General features: G+C 39.5%; 1 protein-coding gene across 1 annotated transcript in view; it reads right to left on the bottom strand.

Annotated features, from left to right (window-relative positions):
- Canx (calnexin) overlaps positions 1–19,016 on the bottom strand; it is a 33,018-nt gene that overhangs the window by 8,642 nt on the left and 5,360 nt on the right. The window contains exons 2-8 of the mRNA XM_029545755.1: positions 9,614–9,794; positions 8,812–8,885; positions 8,391–8,449; positions 6,612–6,753; positions 6,150–6,235; positions 5,380–5,568; positions 2,071–2,260 (exon numbers count right to left, since the gene is read on the bottom strand). Coding sequence (XP_029401615.1) covers positions 2,071–2,260; positions 5,380–5,568; positions 6,150–6,235; positions 6,612–6,753; positions 8,391–8,449; positions 8,812–8,885; positions 9,614–9,787 — 914 coding nt within the window. The 5' untranslated portion in view covers positions 9,788–9,794. The remainder of the gene's footprint in view (positions 1–2,070; positions 2,261–5,379; positions 5,569–6,149; positions 6,236–6,611; positions 6,754–8,390; positions 8,450–8,811; positions 8,886–9,613; positions 9,795–19,016) is intronic.

A 19,016-nucleotide genomic window follows, 5' to 3' on the forward strand; every position in this document is an offset into this window, starting at 1 on the left:
GGAGAGGAGAGGAGAGGAGAGGAGAGGAGAGGAGAGGAGAGAGAGAGAAACTTAACTAAGAACAGCAGCTAAAGATCAAGTAAACATTTTTCTAATGTATCTACATGAATCATCAAGAGTTATAAGAAAAGATGCTTAACTTCACTGGTCATCAGAGAAACTAAAACCATGGTAATATTCCACTATCACACATCTACATAGGAGGGCCATTACAATATTCTGAGGGGAAAAAAAAGTGCTGGTTAAAAGGGGGAGGGGGGAGCCAGGCATGGTGGCGCACGGCTTTAATCCCAGCACTCGGGAGACAGAGGCAGGCGGATTTCTGAGTGCGAGGCCAGCCTGGTCTACAAAATGAGTTCCAGGACAGCCAGAGCTACATGGAGAAACCCTGTCTCGAAAAACAAAAAAAAAAAAGGGGGGGGGGCAGTTCCTCAGAACTGTAAAGTTACTGTATGACAATTTCATTCCTAAGTTTGTATCTGAGAAAAATAAAAAATAAACACACACAAAAGCCATTACATCAAAAAGGCAACAACCTACACATCTATCAATCACATAATGGTTAAATGGATAAGCACAGTATATCATTCACTGATATAATAAAGTTTTTCTCAGTCATAAAAAGAAATTAAATGCTTATCCATGTTTCAATATGGTTGAATGTTGAAAACATTTATGTTGACAAAAAGAAGCCACATGCCAAAGGCCACATTCAATGTCATTTCCCTAAAATGTCCTAATGGACAAATCCAGAAACAGAAAACAGGCAGATTAGTGGTTGCCAGAGTCTGGGGCAAGGGACTTACAGTACATGATAAAAAAAATCCTACAATTAGATAGCATTGCATATATAGCACTGCAGATACATTAACCATCTCTTTTATACACCACAAAAAGTACTCTCAAGATGGTCATGGTGGTATACAGTAAATTCAGCACTGTCAAGGCTGAGACTAACCTGGATTACACAGAAAAAGTCTTTTAAAAAGACACAGACAGACAGACACGCGTGTGCGCGCGCGCACACACATACACACACACACACACACACACACACACCAAGAAAATCTCATCTAAAATAAGACTCAAAGGAGCTAGAAAGATGGCAAGGTGGTTAAGAGCATTTGCTGCTCTTTCAGATGACCACAGTTCCAGTGTCTACTAGCATGGCAGGTTACAACCATCTATATAGCTCCAGTTTCTTCTGCTGGCCTTCTCAGGAACCAGGTGCAGGGACAAAGTTGTCATGCAGACACTGTAAAAGTACTACTTCAGCTGGTAATCAAAAATCTACTTGTGCTCAAGTTTAATGTTTAGTTTTGTCCTGGCACCGAACAAGGCCTCATGTCCTCTACCACTGAGAAATATATCCCTCAACAGAGACTGTTTTGTAACTATCTTAGTTTTAAATTAACTCTATGATGACCTCAAAGTTTTATATAACTTTTGCCTGATCTTTTAAAGCTTAATACTCTCTTCATCCTATTAAAAAAACAGCTGATTATCTGGGCATGATGTACATGCTTTTAATTCCAGCCCTCAGGAGGCAGAGGCAGATAGATCTGTGAGTTCAAGGCCAGCTTAGTTCAAAGACAGCCAAAGCTACACAGAGAAACTGTCTCAAAAACCCAAAAATTTCAGAACTTTAGTAGCTTTAAATATGGATGGGAGGAGTATTATTTAGCAATACAGCACATGTTTAATATGCAGGAGAACTTGGGTTAAAACATTAGCACTGTAACCCAGATTTACTTGTAATAATGAAGCACTTGAAAGGCTGTACAAAAAGATTGTCAGCAGATAAACCACAAAAGCTTTAGCATCCTATAGTTTGGAAATTAAGTCCCCCTTCTCTTCTTGCAAGCTAGCACAGGGTCTTACTATGTAAGCCCACACTGGCCACATACTCCATCTTTCTGCCTTGGCCTCTTGAGTGCTAGAATTATAGGCATGTGCCAACGTGCCTAGGCTGTATCTACATAATCAGATCTCAATCAACATTTGTTGTTTAAGCTATGCAGAATATATAAAATGTAAGGTAATACTCAAAGACGGATTTCCAAGATTTACCAGTCATCTGGCTTGACAGCATCTGGATCTGCTATTTTGGGCCTTTCATCCCAATCTTCAGGTTTCCGGTCTTCTGGGTCTTCAATTTCACGTGAAGGGTTTACAGGAGGAGTCATGTCATTTAGCAGATTTCCACTGTTCACAACAGACTGGTCAACTAATATTTCAAAACTATTGTCTGGATTCAAGACTGAAAAGAAATAAAATGCAATTAAAAATACTGACTAAACCACTCATTCCAACATCCCCATCAATCTAACACAACCAGATCATGCCTTCTAGAGAAAGACCCAGTGTGTTGTACAGTCATGAAACAAAGAGATCAAGGTTAGAATGTCAAAGTCAACAAAGCCTAGTTCTTTGGGGCCTCAATGCTATTTCCTTGGGTTCCTAGAAATTATAATTAATTTTCTTCTTTCTTTCTTTTCTTGGTTTTTATCCAGACAGGGTTTCTTTTCTTTCTTGCCCCAGATGTCTTGAAGCTTTCTTTGTACATAAGACTAGCCTTGAACTCACAGAGATCTACCTGCTGTACAAATTAAAATGATAAATTTAAGTAAGCTATTATTTTCTCCAATCTGGATATCAAACCCAGGGTCTTGTACACACTGGACAAACACTTTTACCATGGAACATCTCTATGAAAATAGTTAAAGGAGCTGAATTAATGACTCAATGGTTAAGAGTTCTAACTGCTCTTCCAGAGCATGAAGGTTTAATTCCAGGACCTAAATGGCTGCCCACAATATTCTATAACTTTAGTTGCAAAGGATTTGACAACTTTTTCTGGCTTGTATGGGCACCAAGCACACATATGGTACAAAGACATGAATGGAGGAAAAATACCATATACATAATAATAAAAAATAAATAAGGGCATGAGACATTGCTCATCGGTTAAGAACACTGGTTGCTCTTCCAAAGGACACAGGCTCAATTCCTAGCACTCACATGGTGGCTCACAACCATCTCTAACTTCAGTTCCAGGAGAGTAAATGCCCTCCTCCGGTGAATGCAGACATACACATGATACACACACACACACACACACACACACACACACACACACACACACACACAGGCAAAATATTGACCAGATATAGTGGAGCATACCTCTAATACCAGCACTTGCTAGGCAATCCTAGTTTGAGGTCATGTACAAGAAGACCCCATCTCAAAATAACAATAAAAACCTTCAGGGTATGGTGGCACACTCCTGTGATCTCAACACTACGGTGATAGAAGGGTCATTAATTTTACTCTCAGCTATACAGGAGTTTAAGGCAAGGGTACACAGCAAAAAAAAAAAAAAAAGAAGAAGAAAGAAGAAAGAAAGAAAAAAAGCATTCTGTGTAATGGCACATACATTTAATCTCAGCACTTGGGCAGCAGAGGCAGACAAATCTTAGCTTGAGTCCAGTCTGACTACATAGAAAGTTCCAGGACACAGGCCTACATAATGAGACCCCCCTCTCAAATATTAATTAATTTTAAGTACTAATTGGTGAAACACCACAGCAGCAGATAAAGGTATCTGTCACACAATCCCAATGTTCTGAGTTAGAGCCCAAGAACCGACATTAGGGTAGGAGAGAAACATCTTCAAAGTTGTCCTCTGACCTCCATACAATCACCTACAAAACACATTGATAGGATCCAGAAGTGGCTCAGTAGGTAAGAACAGCAGCCACTCTTCCACCAGACCCAATTCTCAGCACCTACATGGCGGCTTACAACTGTCTTTAACATTCTACCTCCAGGGGACCGGTATACTCTTCTGGCATCTCAGCACCAGGTATGCAAGTGGTACACAGATATACGTGCAGGCATATAATACTTTCACTTACAGGTCTTCACTTATATACACAGAAAAATATCAAAAGCCTATATAAACTAATATATATATGTATGTATGTATGTATGTGTCTATGTATATATATGCCTTTGATCCCAGGACTCAGATGGCAGAGGCAGGAAGATCTGTGAATTTGAGGCCAGCCTGGTCTACAGAGCAAGTTCCAGGACAGCCATGGCTACACAGGAAGCCACATCTCAAAAACAAAACCCTTCATATTATGAAAGCGTTATTAATCTGTTGATATAGTGAACAAATTTCTACTCCTATTGCTATGTAAAGGAACAGAAGATAGTCTGCTCTGCAATTGTGTAGTTCAAATGGTTAGAGGCCATATGCTATAGATAGATAGATAGATAGATAGATAGATAGATAGATAGATAGATAGATAGATAGATAGAAAGAAAGAAAAAACCACTACTTGACCCACAGATATTAAATATTGAAAAAAGTATTTTACAATTTTGTTTTGATTGGCTATTTTCTTTATTTAAATTTCAAATGTTTTCCCCTTTCCAGGTCTCCCTTTTGGAAACCTGCTATCACCCACCCCCCCACACCCCATCTCCATGAGGGTGCGACCCTACCCACCGACCGACTCCCACCTTCCCACCCTGGCATTCCCCTACACTGGGGCATGGAGTCATCTAGGAAGTTCTCAGTCATTAGAAGTCCTAGTGCAATTTTAGATGCAAGTGAAAATTTCCATTCTAAGAGGTAGACCTATTGGCCTTGTAGGTGAACACTGGATAAAACCTATGAAGGGATCTCTCTAAAACTGATCTGTTTCCTTCTCAGCATACTAAGCCTGGGCTCTCAATATGGCCTTTAATGTTCCTGGCAGTAGTGCAGAAAGACATTTCTGTAGTAAATCTGTGACCACAGAAGTGTTTTTTTTGTTTGTTTGTTTTTGTTTTTTTTTTTTTGGATTTGAGACAGGGTTTCTCTGTGTAGCCCTGGCTGTACTGGAACTCACTCTGTAGACCAGGCTGGCCTTGAACTCAGAAATCTGCCTGCCTCTGCCTCCCAAGTGCTGGGATTAAAGGTGTGCGCCACCACCACCTGGCTAGGAAGATGTTAATTTACACACAGGGTATGGAGCTATCTCAGTTACTGTTAAGTTTTTTCCTCTTCATCAAATTCTGCTTTTATCCATAGGCAGTTTAGTAGTTTCCTAGAGAGGCTGGAGCAAAGACAGTACATGGGGTCTTTTTAAAAGGTTCTTCATAAAGAAAGACTTTTAAGTATACAATCTTTCTTTTTTTTTTTTTTTTTTTTGAGACAGGGTTTCTCTGTATAGCCCTGGTTGTCCTGGAACTCACTTTGTAGACCAGGCTGGCCTGAGTGCTGGCATTAAAGGCGTGCACCATGCCCAGCTTAAGTATACAATCTTAACATGAATTAGATGCTAACTATATAATGTTTTAAACCCCCAAACAGCTGGTTTTTCTTACTTAATGTATAAAGATGCGTTTTCTTATCAGTGAAATAGGTCTTCAGATCTGCATCTGGCCTCTTAGCATGTTTTTCTTCATATACACCCGTCTTGGGATTTTTGTGTCGAAAGATGAAATGCAGTTTGTAGTCCTCTCCACATTTATCTGGCCCAAACTGCTTGTGGACGTTGTACATCGTGGTGCGCACTAGGCTCCGCACCACGATGTACAACGTCCACAAGCAGCCCCAGTATGAGCATATGGACAACACAAATCACAGTCAGTGGCCTTTAAATTAGGAGGGGTGATGCCGGGCGTGGTGGTGCATGCTTTTAATCCCAGCACTTGGGAGGCAGAGGCAGGCGGATTTCTGAGTTCGAGGCCAGCCTGGTCTACAAAGTGAGTTCCAGGACAGCCAGGACTACACAGAGAAACCCTGTCTCGAAAAACCAAAAAAAAAAAAAAAAAAAAAAAAAAAACCCTTTCTCAAAAAAAAAAAAAAAAAAAAAAAAAAAAAAAAAAAACCCTAATCAACAACAAAAACCTAATAATTCCACAGTTAAGAAAGCAGCAATGAAATACAGCTAACACTTCAACAGTCCCCTGTTCACATTAAAAGGCCATTAGTGCCAAGCCTCCATGGTTCAACAGCAGCAGCATTTCTTTTCATAGGTCTTGCAAACTTTTCTCTCACAGGGCCCTGTGAATGGTAGCCATGTACTCTACCACTGAACTACATCCACCCCAAGCTCAAGATTCATAAAGCAAATGTTACATAAACAGAGAACCTACCAAGCTGAGCTCTGACGTCTTGGAAAGCAGCTTCACATAGGCACCACCGCATTCTATTCCATTCTGAAAATTAACCTCATACCTAGTTTCAGAGAGAAAAGAAAAAGTCCTATGGCATCTTGAAAGATCATATTTCCTAATTCATTTCTCCCAGCTTGGTCATGTTTTATCAGATGTCATACCCACACAAAGGGTTCCATCTGCTTTTATGTGGTCACTCGGCCACACAAAAATCAAAAAACAAAAGTAATCCTTAATTCCAAATACAGACATTTGTTTGCTTCTAAGAAGGTAAACAACCAGACTGTTTTACAAGCAGTTAAAAACAAAACCACTCAACATATTCCAATTCACACAAAATTTCTACTATAAACATGATTTTTTAGTATGTTCAACTTTTCATACTGTCACCTGAGATTACCCTTTCTAGAAAATTATGAAGATGGCACTGAACTTACTGAACAATGAGAGGCTTGGTATCAAACAGGAAGGGCTTGTTCAGTTTAGCAGAGATGGCATGATGCTTGGCCCGAGACATCAGTACAAGTCCTTTATCCCCTGGAAGCTTTGTTTCCTTCATCTCATCTACCTCCCACTTTCCTACAAAAGAATACAAAATGGTTCTTGACTGTTAGCCACACGATTTAAAGTCTTTTAAATGGTAACGAACTAAATTCTGAGTTGTATAAGTGTCAAAATAATCAATGTTTGCCATTATATTTACATATGAGCTGAGTTACTACAGTGTGCATGTGTATCTGTCATATGGTAAGGCATGGTTTGAAAATAACAGTGGCCTATTCGTTATACCTAAAGAGAAACTTTCATTTCTAACATGGATACTAAGAGTTCTAATTCTATCACACACAAAGCCCCATATACAAAGATGATATAATTTCCAAGGGAAAAAACCTGAAAATATCTTTTTAGAATACTTATTTTTCAGCAAGGTATGGAGGCACAAGCCTTTAATCCCAGCACTCCAGAGGCAGAGGCAGGAGATCTCTTGAGTTTGAGGATAGCCTACAGAGCAAGAGCTCTAAAGAGTTCCAAGATAACCAGGATTAGAGAGAAACCCTATCTCTAAAAACAAACAACAGATTATCTATTACTCAGATGTGCATAGTGGCACAAGCCTTTACTTGCAGTATTTTCAAGGTAAAGTCAAGTTCCAGATCTGCCTGGTCTACATAGCAAGTTCTAGGCCAGCCAAGGACACAGTGAGACCCTGTCTCGTGAAGTCTCATCAACATGGCAGCCTAAACAAGACCACAACAAGGAAGACACCAGGAATCTCATGGAGTCTCAACTTCAGACAAAAGTACTACAAGCAATTAAGGAATGCTGAGAGTAGAAGAAAGCCTTCCCAAGGAAGAGCCCCCAAACTTGTTCCCAAGTCGTCAGCCCTGAAACCATATAATCAAATATGTTATATAAGGAGCAGGTTGTATTTACATACTTAGGGAAAATATAGTAATAAGGAGAGATCATGAATTTGAAAGAGAGCAATGGAATACATGGGAAGGATTGGAGGGGAAAGGAAACAATATAATTGTATTTTAATTTTAAAAATAAAGATATTTTTAAAATAGTTTTTTTGTTTTGTTTTGTTTTGTTTTTTTTCTTTTTAATGTGTGTGTGTGTCTGCCCATGGAGGCCAAAAGAAAGTGTTTAAAGTCTACAGCTTGAGTTACAGGTAGTTGTGAAGCACTGATATTGGGTACTGGGAAACAAACTTGGCTCTGTAAGAGCAATACATCCTCCTGATTACTAAAGCTCCAAACATCTTCTAGCCTAATCCTAAGAGATGTCATGGATCTAGTGGATACCCCCAGTATGAGCATATGGACAACACAAATCACAGTCAGTGGCCTTTAAATTAGGAGGGGTGATGCCGGGCGTGGTGGTGCACGCCTTTAATCCCAGCACTTGGGAGGCAGAGGCAGGCGGATTCCTGAGTTCGAGGCCAGCCTGGTCTACAAAGTGAGTTCCAGGACAGCCAGGGCTACACAGAGAAACCCTGTCTTGAAAAACCAAAAAAAAAAAAAAAAAGTTAGGAAGGATGAACAAAGTTAGATCTGGGAGGAGTCAGGTTAGGAGTAGGGGAAAGATGATAGTGATCAATATATCATATGAATATATGAAATTCTCAAAAACATGTTGTATTCTAAAACGAAATACAATGGAGACAAGATGCCACTTTGATATACTGTATCTAGAACAAATGGAACTCTCACCATCATATTTTGCAATTTCATCATCAGTGTCATCTTTTTTGGCTTTAGATAAAATCCACCTGTAATTAAGACAAACCCCAGAGTTAAAATGCTTCAAGTACATTCAGTCTCCTGTTCCATCTACCCTACTCAAGAGAAAAGAAATTCCCAAAGAATAAAGTCTAGGGTAGAAGAGAAAAACAGGAATAAAAGCAACAAGAGGCCAAGTTCCAAAATACATCCATGTATGAGGAAATGTACAGTTAGACACACTATCCCAGGGGCCCACTATTTAAGGCTATAGCTACAGCAGAGCATTTGCTTTCCGTGCATGACACTAGGTTCAGCTCCAATACTGCTTAAAAAGGGTCCAGTGCTTTCCCACTACTTTTATTTACAAGACATTCACCTCTCAAACCTTTACTCCCAGGGAAACACTTACCCTGACAGAGACCCTCTGTCAAAGGAGTCAGCAAAATAAACCTCCCCCGTTGGAACTGGAGCTTTGTAGGTGACCTGTGTTAAACATAAAATTAATTAAGCTGCAATATTTTCACCAAGCACAGTGGCACAAGCCTGCAATCCCAAAGAAATCAAATCCCAAGGCATCCAGAACTATAGAAGACCCTTGTATTGGGAGGAATGGGTCATTTAGTAACATTCTTTAGAATTTACTCTCAGGACTTGGTTTCAATTGTCATAAAGCTTTCATAGCTGTCCCTAAATTCAATCCACATGAACCAAAGGCTGTCAGAAAGCTTAGCAAGTATCTTTTTAAAAGCTGCTTTGCCTTTAAAAACAATCCCTTTTTGGGGTGGGGTAGAGGAGTGCCTAAGCGATAGGCAAGCAACTATATATCCTCAGCCTCTGGCTTCATTTTTCTTTTTTTAAACCAAAAGATAAAAGGATCTACTTTAAGCTGAGAATGGTTACATACACCTTTAATCCCTCACTCAGAAGGTATAAGCAGGTAGATCTTTTTTTATTATTATTAAGATTTATTTATTTATGTATATGAGTACACTATAGCTGGGCAGATGGTTGTGAGCCATCATGTAGTTGCTGGGAAGTGAACCCAGGACTTCTGGAAGAGTAGTCAGTGCTCTTACCCACTGAGCCACTTCTCCAGCTCAGCAGGTAGATCTTTGAGTTCCAAGATAGACTGGTCTACATAGTGAGTTCAAGCACAGCCAAGATACCCTGTCTCATAAAAGCAAAAAGGAAAGGATTGATCTACTTCAAACCTTTGGAGATGGAGGAGTGCTGGTATCTGATTTAGATTTTGAATCTTCAACCTCTTCAATAACATCATCAAGATCATCTTCAATATCAATCATGTCATCATCATGTCCATCATGAGCCTCAATAGCTGCAGTTCCAAGGACCAGTAGCAAACACAGTAACCACTTCCCTTCCATGATCTATCTGCAAAAAGAATGGAATGTGAAATGTGCTGTTTCCCATTTTAAATTCCATAAAACCACTAACCTTAGTCTGTTCCTTGTTAATCAGGGTTTCAAAACATGGAACCAAAAAAAAAAAAAAAATTCAACCTATACAAAAGGGAAAGTGAACCCTGGGAGATGAAAGGATTTTCCTCACAGAGAAACCCTGTCTCAAAAAAACCAAAAAAGACATATAAACTGAGTATTCGGGTAAAGTTGCTCACCCAACCTGTACTTGGGTGCTGAGACAGGAAAACCCTGAACTAAAGGTCTGTCTGAACTGTGAAGTGCTATGAAAAACTAATACAATAAATTACACCAATATCTCCCCTCAGGAAGCACAGGTAGGAGATCAGAAGTTCAGTGTTGTCTTTGGCTGGAGAGTAAATCTCTAAACCACAGGAAACACTGTCTGTTTTTCTCTCACAGACAGTGTCAAACAATACATAGACCAAGGGTATTTAATAAATTAGTTCCATTACACTTACTTACTATGTGTGACCTCTTCCCAAGAGCTGTGAAAAGACAATTTTAAGGAGTCTTTCCTTCTACTGCTTTTGTCTCTGACTTAGGTTATCAGGCTTGGTGGCAAGCACCTTTACATATCAGCCATATCTTCTTAACCCCAACTGTTACATAATGTCCAAAAGTTCTTTCACATCTAATTTACAGTGACTACTGATTAAAACATTAAAATGAAATAACAAATGTAACAGTTCACTTCACATTAAAGACTTCCTATGGACACTACTGATTCTGTTCAGTTCTCAGGCATATACACATTTTAAATTAGTATTCTAAGATTCCACTACAAGGACATTAAGCAGAGCACTAGCTACTTTAAATCGCTCATCTTCTAAGCACTTAATTCTCTGTGTATTAAACTAGCTCATCATGAGTGATAGGCAGGGCCCCTTTCTAAGGATCACAGCTCTACTGAAATAAAAGCCGAGCTATACAAGACACACAAAGTGAACTGGGTGTAGGTGAGGCTTGAGAAAGCAGAGCCAAGAGACTGGGAAAGAACAAGTGGATGATCTACAAGTATAAACATGTCCTCAGCAAGGCGCAATTTTTTTCTCTTTCTTACATGGTCACCCAGTCAACCCTGATCTTTGATTCTGTTACCATCATAAGGACACTTACTGTCATTCTGTCCTCTCTGAAGTCACCCTACACGCAGATGAGATTCTTTATACCTCAACACTGTCATAAAAGCTTGTATCTGGAGCACCTGTACATCCTCTGGCCAGCAATGAGACCTTTCCCTCAGGCTGCTCTGCAGAGTATTCTCCCCAAAACCCTCATTCACTTCAGTCAAGTCACTTTCTACCTCTTTATACACATTCATGGTCATTATTCGTTTCCTCTTTCTATTCTAACATACTACTTTAAAAAAAAAAAGAAAAAACTTGTAAAAAAGGAGAAATCCTGAGAAGTCCATACCCAGTCTTAGTTGTGTCTTACTCTTCCCTAATCCTATGTTAATATGTTGACTTTCTTTTCAATAAACCACAAATGCAGAGAGAGAGAGAGAGAGAGAGAGAGAGAGAGAGAGAGAGAGAGAGAGAAAACTCGAAAGAGCCTGGCATGGTAGTATAACCTTTAATACCAGTACCTGGGAAACAGAAACAAGCAGATCTCTGAGTTCTACACCTACCTGCTATATACGTCTGTGCTGATAAAAGCTATAAATAAATAAATAAATACGTAAGTAAATAAGTGAGATCCTACCTTAAACAAAATAAAAAACACCAAAATGTACCCAAGTGCCAAGTGTTTTCCGGTAAGTTTTTCTTGGTGACTCCCACTGTGGCTATCACTCACCTTTCATTCTGGCCACGTATTACTTTTACCTACTTGCTTTCTTTTCTTGAACACTTCTCACGTTCTCAAAGCAATATAAGCCCACAATTTCTACCAAAACTCATCATGATATTGTTATAAACACAGCAAGATACAAAAGCTTATGAAGCTTTTACTAAAAATATAATCCAGATACAATATACATACAATATACAAATGTCCCCTTGTACCCATGAATGGAAATATAAAATGATCTAAGTGCTATGGAAAAGCAGCTACCATACAGCTAATCCAACAACTTCACTCTGGTTGCACAACCAAAATAACTAAAAGCAGGTTTTCAGAGGTATCTGCACATGCATGTTCATCACTGTAACAACACCTTAGTAAATAAGTCTGTTACAGATACTACATACATTAAGGCAATGGTTCTCAACCTGTGGGTCATAACCACTTTGGGGAGTACCTTTTCCAGGGTTCACATAAGAGATATTCTGCCTATCAGTTACTTACATTACAACTCATGATAGCAGCACAATGACAGCTATGAAGTAGCAATGAAAGTAATGTTATGGTGGGGGTCACCACATGAGAAACTGTTAAAGGATTGCAGCATAGAAAGGTTGAGAATGTATTTTTATATGTTACAGGCAAGTCCAAAATAGAAAATGAAAAGGGCTCAACTTACTATATTGATCAATGTAAACCAGTTTGTTCTAAGCTTACACCCATCTATAACTTCTAAGTCTAGCCTTTGCGGACACATGCACTTATGCACATAACCTCCTACAAACACATATACACATAATTAAAAGTAAAAATAAATCTAAAGAAACTTGGTAGACGGGCATGGTGGTGCATGCCTTTAATCTTTAATCTGCACTTGGGAGGCAGAGGCAGGCAGATTTCTGAGTGCGAGGCCAGCTGGTCTACAGAGTGAGTTCCAGGACAGCCAGGACTACACAAAGAAACCCTGTCTCAAAAAACAAAAAACAAACAAACAAAAAAAACCAAAGAACATAACATATTGAGGGCAGAGAGATGGCTCAGCAGTTAAGAGCACTGGCTGCTCCGGTGGTCCTGAGTTCAATTCCTAGCAACCAGGATCTGTAATGGAATCTGTTTCCCTCTTCTGGTATGCATTAAAACAGGACACTCATATATACATAAATAAAGCTTTAAAAGAAGAAAAGGAGCCGGGCGGTGGTGGCGCACGCCTTTAATCCCAGCACTTGGGAGGCAGAGGCAGGCGGATTTCTGAGTTCGAGGCCAGCCTGGTCTACAAAGTGAGTTCCAGGACAGCCAGGGCTGTACAGAGAAACCCTGTCTCGAAAAACCAAAAAAAAAAGAAGAAAAGGATGTTAAGATAATAAAGGACGCCAGGCGTAGAGGCCCACGCCTTTAATCCCTGCACTTGGGAGGCAGAGGCAGGCATATTTCTGAGTTCTAGGCCTGCCTGCCTGGTCTACAAAGTGAGTTCCAGGACAACCAGGGCTACACAGAGAAACCCTGTCTCGAAAAAAAAAAAAAAAAAAAAAAAAAGATAATAAAGGACAATCATAAACTGGGAGAAAATATTCACAAAACACACATCTAATGGGCTTGATTGAAACATACAAAGAAAAAACAAAAATAGAAAAAAAAAGAAGAAAAAAAAAAAAGACAACAACAACAACAACAAAAAAGAAACATACAAAGAAATAAACTTCAACATAAGAGAACCCAAGTAGAAACTAAGCAAAACCTAGGATTATAGTTCAGCAGTAAAGTCCATGGCCCAGCACTTTAACTAAGCTCTGAGCTTAAAGATCTGTACCCAAAATTCTAAAGGCTACCAAAATACTTCCAACAGGTGAATGGAAAATAGACTTGTTCATCCAGACACTAAAATCTTGTTTAATCATCAAAAGAAGTGCTCGAGCACAAATACATGAATCTAAAAGTATGTTACTAGCTAAACAAAAGAGGTCAGACTGCAAAATTCCAATTACTAATATTCTGAAAGGGGAAGAACGAGAGACTTTACACAAGTTGTGTGAAGGAATGGGCATTTTAAAAAGACATTGAAACTGTTCTTAATACTTTTGGTTATGAATATACACTGCATTTGTCAGAACCCATAAAATTACAACACAAAGAAATCTACTTTTAAAATTATAAATCAAAACAAAACAAAAAAAACAATTTTGGAGCTCAAGTGATCGAAGAAAACATATACAATTAGACAAAACAATCTACAGCTTTATTATTGACTGTTTAGTTTAATACAAAGTCACTTAAAAATCTTTCCATGAATTTGCATATGTATATAAATTATGTTTACATACTTCCTTGCTGTCAACTCAAAAGGCCCACAGAAATGAAAGGTACATTATTGTAACCATCAACAGACCAAGTACAAGATCATAGTTTCTAATATTCTCCAGTAAAAGGAAAGAACACTTCTTGAAATATCCAATTCTTTGAGAATAGGATAAAATTCAAGACAGACATGGCTTGCTAGCTAATGGAATATGGTATAGGAAATCTAGTCACTTATTCTAAGGAAAAACTGAGAACTATGAGATCAAAACTATCTTGCCAAAAATCAGTAAATTGTAGAATCAGGCTCAGGAGCCAAGACTCCCCATTCCCTTCATGTTAACTCTACATTACTTCTACATTAATTCAGTGTAAAGACACAGAATTTTTACACTGACAAACACACACACATTTTCTAGAAACAAGATCTGGTATATCCAGGGTGGCCCCAAACTTGCAGTTCTTTTCTGTCTTCCAAACACTGCGACTACAGAGATGTACCACCATTCCTAGTCGGCTTTTCATATGCTTTTCTCTTTTTTTCCCTGAGACAGGGTTTCTCTGTATATCCCCAACTGCCCTGGAACTTGAACAGAACTGCCTCGACCTCCCAAGTGCTAGGATCAAAGGCATGCACCACTGGCAGGCTCTTTTCATATATTTAAATGTATACACTATTCCTTCCCCCCCCCCCTTGGTTTTGTTTTTTGGTTTTTTGGTTTTCTTGAGACAGGGTTTCTCTGTGTAGCCCCTAGCTGTCCTCAAACTCAAGAAATCCGCCTGCCTCTGCCTCCCAAATGCTGGGATTAAAGGGATGCACCACCACTGCCCAACTCCACTTTTTTTGTTCACATCAAATCTTTTTTCTTTTCTGTTTTTCAAGACAGAGTTTCACTGTTCACCTACCACTCAGTCAAATTATCTTTACATCTACAGACTCCTAAGCAGACACCACACCTTATATTGTTTCCTATAGTTTCTAAAAATTGTCAAAAGTAATCTATAACAAGTAGCTTAAGAGCTGGGCGTGGTGGTGCACACCTTTAATCCCAGCAATTGGGAGGCAGAGGCAGGGGGATTTCTGAGTTCAAGGACAGCCAGGGCTACACAGAGAAACCCTGTCTCAAAAAACCAAAGAAAAAAACAAAACAAAAGTGGCAGGGTACATCCCAGAACTCAGGAAGCAGAAGCAGACTGAGTTTGAGGCCGGCTTGACCTACAAAGTTCCAAGACAGAAAGGATTATTTGGAGACCCTGTCTCCAAAAAAAGAAACAAAGAAAGGAAGGAAGGGAGAAAATAGAGAAGAGCAAGCAAGCAATCGATTTTGTTTATAATATTTATTGTGGGTGGGGGTCAGGAGAACAACTTTCAACTTACTAGAGTCTGTTCTCTTTCCCTCTTCCCACCATGTGGGACATGTGAAATGTACACAGGATATTAGGCTTGGCAGTAACCATTTTTAAACAGTGAACTACCTCCCCACCTAAGCAATAAAGTTTAAAAAAAAAAAATTTCAAGCAGCAGGGAGCCTGGATTTGCAAGGCTCAAGGGGAAATCAATACAGAAATTATCTTCTATATAGAAATACATTTTTTTTTTTTTTTTTTTTTGGTTTTTCGAGACAGGGTTTCTCTGTATAGCCCTGGCTGTCCTGGAACTCACTCTGTAGACCAGGCTGGCCTCGAACTCAGAAATTCGCCTGCCTCTGCCTCCCGAGTGCTGGGATTAAAAGCGTGCGCCACCACGCCCGGCATTAGAAATACATTTCTTACGATTCTTTTCTATTTCTAAGGCCAGGAATCTGGCATTCCTATATACCATTTCTTCTGTTTCTGACATAATTTTATTTTCTGCTTACAAGATATATCACTTTCTGGATTTCTTGAAGTTGTTCATTTACTGTTTTTTTCTATTTGGCTTGAACTGTGTGGCTTGTACATGTTACTCACATAATCTATCAATGAGCTAAATCCTCGGTCCTGTCTACTAATCTTTAGGATCACCCTAATATGTCATTAAGTTTGTTGCCACAGACCCCCTTGAGCTAGGATGCAAGTGCAATGCTGCATGGTTATCAGTTACAAATACAAACATAACTGTGTCAGTATATATCCACTTTTTCACTTTTTCTTTTCCTTTTTACCAAAATAAAGTTTTGGTGTTATGCACCTCAAATCTTTGTCTTGTGAAATTACAAATTACTGTAGCAATTAGAAATCAAAGCCATATAACATGAAAAGTCTTAAGATCTGAGCCTACTACAAGGACAATTTCTTCCAAAAATGACTTAAGTATATCACTAACCTGAATTTCATATGGCTTTGCCTTTAAATGCGAACAATAAAGCTGGAGAGGGATGAGTAGCAAACATACTACATGACACAAGTACTGATTTATGATCCAGCTCTGTAAGAAAAAAGCTGGTCAATCCCAAGACTGTTTCCTAGAAGTCACATAATCGGACACTACACAAATCTGTGTGACAAAGGAGTCAAAAGGGAAAATGCATCTGGTGCCTAGCAGTGAGCCTAATACACTAAAATGGTTTGCAATAGTACATACCTGTGATCACGGCACTCCAGAGACTAAGCAGAAAGATCAGGAGTAACAGAATGAACAAGGCCAACCTAGGCCACCTAAGGCCCACTGTGAAAGAAATAAAGCAAGACCTGGCAAGATAGCTCAGCAAGTAAAGATGCTTTGCCACCAAGCCCAAGTTTGATCCCCAGAACTTACGTGATTGAGAGAACTGGCTCTGGCAAGTTGCCCTCATTCTCACCATACATGTACTATGTATGACATGTACATGTGTCATCCCCTCCCTGAGTTTAAAAAAAAAAAAGCCAAGGCCAAAACGGGAAAGATTCCAAAAATAAATTTACTCTTAGATCTAAACTACACACATAAAAATGAGTGTGGTCTGAATATACTTTGAAGAGCAGACCCATGTAAAAGGCCTGGTTGGGGTCTTACAGTTACACTAAGGAAACTCAGCAGTCACCGATTACAACAGATGACCCGGTATAACTTTTGCCACTTTTTAAGTGCTAGTGCTGTCTACATGATAGCCTAGCATTCAGCATTCTATTGCTGAACTTCATCCCTAGCCCTTGTTTTAGAGACAGAATCTTCATTTTGTAATCCAAGGTAGACTCAGACTTAAAGATACCCCCATCTCCATCTCCAGGGATTAAATTCATGTGCTGCTATATCATGAAAAGAACATTTGCCAGTTCTGTTATACATATAATTACTTCAAAACTTTAGGTTTTTTGGTTTTGCTTTTAATGTATTACTGAATCATGAGCTCAAGGCCAGCAAGTTCCAAGTCATCCAGGGATTCATAGTAAAACTGGCTAAAAGAAAAGATAGCCTAAGAAGAGTACTCTCAGTGGTAAATAAAGACACTCCCTGCCAAGACTGGCGATCTGAGTTCATTCCCTGGAACCCGCATACTAGAAAGAACTCCTGCATCCACCCGTACCATACACACCTCTATCACAAGAGTAAAACCTTAATTGAATTTTTTATGAATATCTGCATGCATGTTTCTGCACACTGGACATACCCAGAACCTGTGAAAATAAGGCGATGTCAGATTCCCTGGAACTGCTGCTACAATCCACTTTATGGGAGCTGGGTACAGAACACAGGCCCTCTCTAGCCCCAATACATTAAATTTAAAATGAAATTTAAGCTTAATGAAGTTTAGTCTTTCTCAATCTAGAAGGATTTGAAGAACTGGGAAAGATATGGTGTAATCCAGGAAATTACTAACCACTAAATAGCAAACCTGAGGCCAATGCCAGACCCTTATCTTTTCTTTTTTTTTTTTTTAAAGATTTATTTATTTTGTGTATATGGGTACACTGTAGCTGACTGGACGGTTGTGAGCCTTCATGTGGTTGTTGGGAATGGATTTTTAGGAACTCTGCTCACTCTGGTCAACCCCGCTTGGATGTTCAGTCTCTGCTTGCTCCGGCCCAAAGATTTAATTATTATACTTAAGTACACTGTAGATGTCTTCAGACGCACCAGAAGAGGGCATAAGATCTCATTACAGGTGTTTATGAGCCGCCATGTGATTGCTGGGATTTGAACTCTGTACCTTCGAAAGAGCAGTCAGTGGTCTTTCCCGCTGAGCCATCTCGCCAGCCCTAGACCCTTATCTTAAACAAGGTGGATGCTACCTGCTGAGGTCATCCTCTGGCCTCAATGCACACACATGGGCAGCCAATCATATGACTGGGCACACACCCATATACATACCCTAAACTTGATATGGGTATGTATCAATGGTGTAATCTTTGTCTAGCACATGAAAGCCCTAGATTTGCTCTCCAATAATCAAATGATCATCTGCCTGCAATCAAACATAAAGCACAGACAAATACAAAGCCAACAAAATTCATTATTTGCATGAAGATTTTGGCATGCTTCCCAACTTACCAAAAACAAAGGGGCCTAGTTTTCAGGGCCAAAGGTATCTTCAAGACCACCTACCTAATGCACTCTTATTTCAGTGCAATCCACCCAGCTTTTAGAAGGGCGAATTATCTCAAATCCTAGAAGTGGAAAGTTGAGATTTTATTATTTCACAGTGCTGTGATCAAACCAGAGCCTCCTGAAGGTGAACAGAGCCCTGCTTCTGAATTGCATCCCCAGTGTTCAGCTGCACGTTTTCTATTTGGAAACCCTCAATTCCTTATTATTAAGACAGCACGGGGGCTGGTGAGATGGCTCAGTGGGTAAGAGCACCCGACTGCTCTTCCGAAGGTCCGGAGTTCAAATCCCAGCAACCACATGGTGGCTCATANAACCACATGGTGGCTCATAACCATCTGTAACAAGATTTGACGCCCTCTTCTGGAGTGTCTGAAGACAGCTACAGTGTACTTATACATATAATAAATAATTAAAATCTTAAAAAAAAAAAAAAAAAAAAAAGACAGCTCAGTGGTGAACAGTAACCTGTCCTGTCAGGGAGAACTGTTGTAGTTTCTCCAGCTTCTGGGGAACCTTGGTCAGCTCATCTACATCCAGTTCTCCCTCCTCCAGTCTATAGACCTGTATAATAGAACTACTGCCCAATAC

The sequence above is a fragment of the Mus pahari genome, chromosome 14 (genome assembly GCF_900095145.1).
Source record: "Mus pahari chromosome 14, PAHARI_EIJ_v1.1, whole genome shotgun sequence".
Lineage (NCBI taxonomy): Eukaryota > Metazoa > Chordata > Mammalia > Rodentia > Muridae > Mus > Mus pahari.